Source organism: Priapulus caudatus, unplaced genomic scaffold (genome assembly GCF_000485595.1).
Source record: "Priapulus caudatus unplaced genomic scaffold, Priapulus_caudatus-5.0.1 Scaffold200, whole genome shotgun sequence".
NCBI lineage: Eukaryota > Metazoa > Priapulida > Priapulimorpha > Priapulimorphida > Priapulidae > Priapulus > Priapulus caudatus.
The window spans coordinates 159,034-161,629 of NW_014577261.1; the positions used below are offsets into that span (position 1 = coordinate 159,034).

Sequence of the window (2,596 nt, forward strand, 5' to 3'; positions counted from 1 at the left end):
TCTCCTGTGTTGGATAATGTATAGCAACGTCATAAGTACAACTAGATACAGGTGCAAGAACATATACGAACCCTTTTAGAGTTTATATCTTGATAAGTACTATTGCGACCACACGCACAATTCGACAGCTATGTCGGTACGGTTGCGACTGACCTTGATGGCGTTTGGTCTGACGGTAAAGACAATGTTCTTGCGAGCGTTCGGATCTTCGCATTGGTCAATCATCGTGAAGGTCACTTTGTGTCCGAACGGCCAAGCGTTGAGCGAGTCGTAGTCGCCTTTGCATAGACAGATGAAGACGGATACAAACTTGCCCAGAGCTGCAATCATAGTACACCACAATCATCTACATGCTATCCGCTGTCATTTCGCATGTCATTGCAGCATACGTGTGATTGGAAAGTTTTATGGTTGCTCGTTGAGGGGAAACAGTTATTTTCGGGACTCGGGATTGGACCCGTTTAATTATATGGTAACCGAGAAATACTAAATGAATTTTTCGTGAATCGGGAATAAATGTCACTCAGTACGCGGGAAAGTCGAAAATGCGGTTTCAATTACCTGGCAAATTGCATAATTTTACCTGGGAAACTAGTATTGCCTACTAATGGGCTCCCTCTCATTTAATCGCCAAGTGTATTTGTCATACGTCGCAGCATTCGTTTTACACTTGGTTTCTCATAGATTCGAATTTAACTCGGGCTGAGGAATTTAGTAGATTGCTAACCCCTTCCGTCGCCATTCGGACAAGCACTCATTGCCATTTTGTAACCGTAACGACTGGTCATGAATGGAGGGGAGTAGATGGTTGTCTTCTTGCCCGACTTTGCGTCGTGCAGCTTCTCGCCATATTTGTCGATCTTCCAAAGAAGCTGTGAGCCGTATAATTTCTTGAACGATTGTACCTAACAATATGCGTAAGCATAATTATATTTATGATACGCAGACCATGCACATGTATATATTATAACCACATGAACGTATGCACCCACCCACACACGAACGCAAATACACGCGCGCGCGCTTACGCACGCGCGCACACACACGCGCGCGCGCGCACACACACACATACACGCGCACGCACACGCACGCACACACGCGCACACACGCACATGTACACACACACGCACGCGCACGCACACACGCACGCACACACACGCACATGTACACACACACGCGCGCGCGCTCTGACCTCTGCGTCGATGTTTGTGACCTGACGCTGCATGTCATAGGTGACCTTGCTAGCGGCGCCGCCGCACCGAGCAGACCAACGTGCTGCTGCAGCTCCATTCTCCTCGTGTTTCCGCATCTCGAGACGCTTACCGTTGAAGGCGCAGCCCGAAGGTGTGGAACTTACAGGGCACGCCCGCGTTCACACAGTCCTCCTCCGTCGTGTCTCGTCAGCTAAGGCAACATTCACCACAATTACCACAGTTAACTCCAATCCGCATATCAATACCAGCATCTCTTCCGTATCAATTGTCTAATTCAATAATCGATTTTAATATTATATGAATATTCAATTCCATTACAGTAATCGGCTATCCAGTAATCATATTCATCAGTATCGGTATCAGTATCAGTATTAATGATGATATCATGAACATATTATGTTCCATATCAGTTCGATGTCATTGCGGATGCCAAATTCGTAGGTAAGCGATACCACTAGGAAAGCGTGTGTTCTTTTACTCCTGCATAGATTGTATAGTTGCGCGTTTGGAATCTTTAGTGGCACATAGTGCGTTATAATAGCTAGTGTAAAAATCTACTGGAGAATTAGATAGCTGCGCAAGAGTCGGTATATAGATCTTTAGTTATATTCGCGAGGCGTACCATTAACGCAGGCGAGTGACAAAATAAACGGGAATTAATGGCGACAAACGGCGACGTTATAATATGGAGTGATTATACCCCCGGCAACAAGCCGTGTTGTTTCTATCGGCCGCTAGGTGTCAGCTCTTACGTCGGCGCGAGCGATGTTTTTCGTCTGGCAGCCGTTCGGGCAGGTGACAGGCAGCTTCGGGCAGGTGTTCAGATGCTCCAGTTCCTCGTCATACTCCATCTTATCCGCGCAGAAGTCGCAGGCGACGATGCGGCGTGGACACTCCTTCTCCATGTGCTTCTTCAGATAGCGCGCCTCCAGCGTCACGCCACATTTGAGTCTGCACTCGACCATGTTGAACTTGCACTCGTCGTGGTGGGCCTGAAAAAATTTGGTAGCGGGGCAAAATGGATCCATCGGGCGAGTTATGAAACTCCTTCTTATAGATATTCGCTTTATCATCGGACAATACCAACATAGAATGCTCTACCACCTACTACCAAGACTGCTCCTGATGTGGCTTTATTTAAAAACCTAATTAACAGCGGTAAAGAAAACGTGAAGAAAATTTAGGTCATCAAAGCGATGCATGATGACCTGTACGTCTAAAGTCACACCAGGCGATTGTATAGTAAAGTATCAGACAAGAAAAGACAAGAAAGACAAAAACCGTTGCGTTGGATGCGATAGGAGCATAAACAAGAGAGCGACCGAATGTAGGCTGTTGGCGTATTAAATTAGTGAAGGATCACTGAACAAACTCATTGATCA

The 2,596-nt window shown here is 46.4% G+C and overlaps 1 protein-coding gene across 1 annotated transcript in view; it reads right to left on the bottom strand.

The window, feature by feature from the left end:
* Nucleotides 1–2,242, bottom strand: part of LOC106807187 (TNF receptor-associated factor 4-like) — a 14,949-nt gene extending 12,707 nt beyond the window's left edge. Inside the window, exons 1-4 of the mRNA XM_014809459.1 lie at nucleotides 1,967–2,242; nucleotides 1,193–1,318; nucleotides 728–905; nucleotides 154–320 (exon numbers count right to left, since the gene is read on the bottom strand). Of these exons, the coding sequence (XP_014664945.1) occupies nucleotides 154–320; nucleotides 728–905; nucleotides 1,193–1,318; nucleotides 1,967–2,242 (747 nt within the window). The remainder of the gene's footprint in view (nucleotides 1–153; nucleotides 321–727; nucleotides 906–1,192; nucleotides 1,319–1,966) is intronic.
* Between the last annotated feature and the right edge of the window lie 354 nt (nucleotides 2,243–2,596).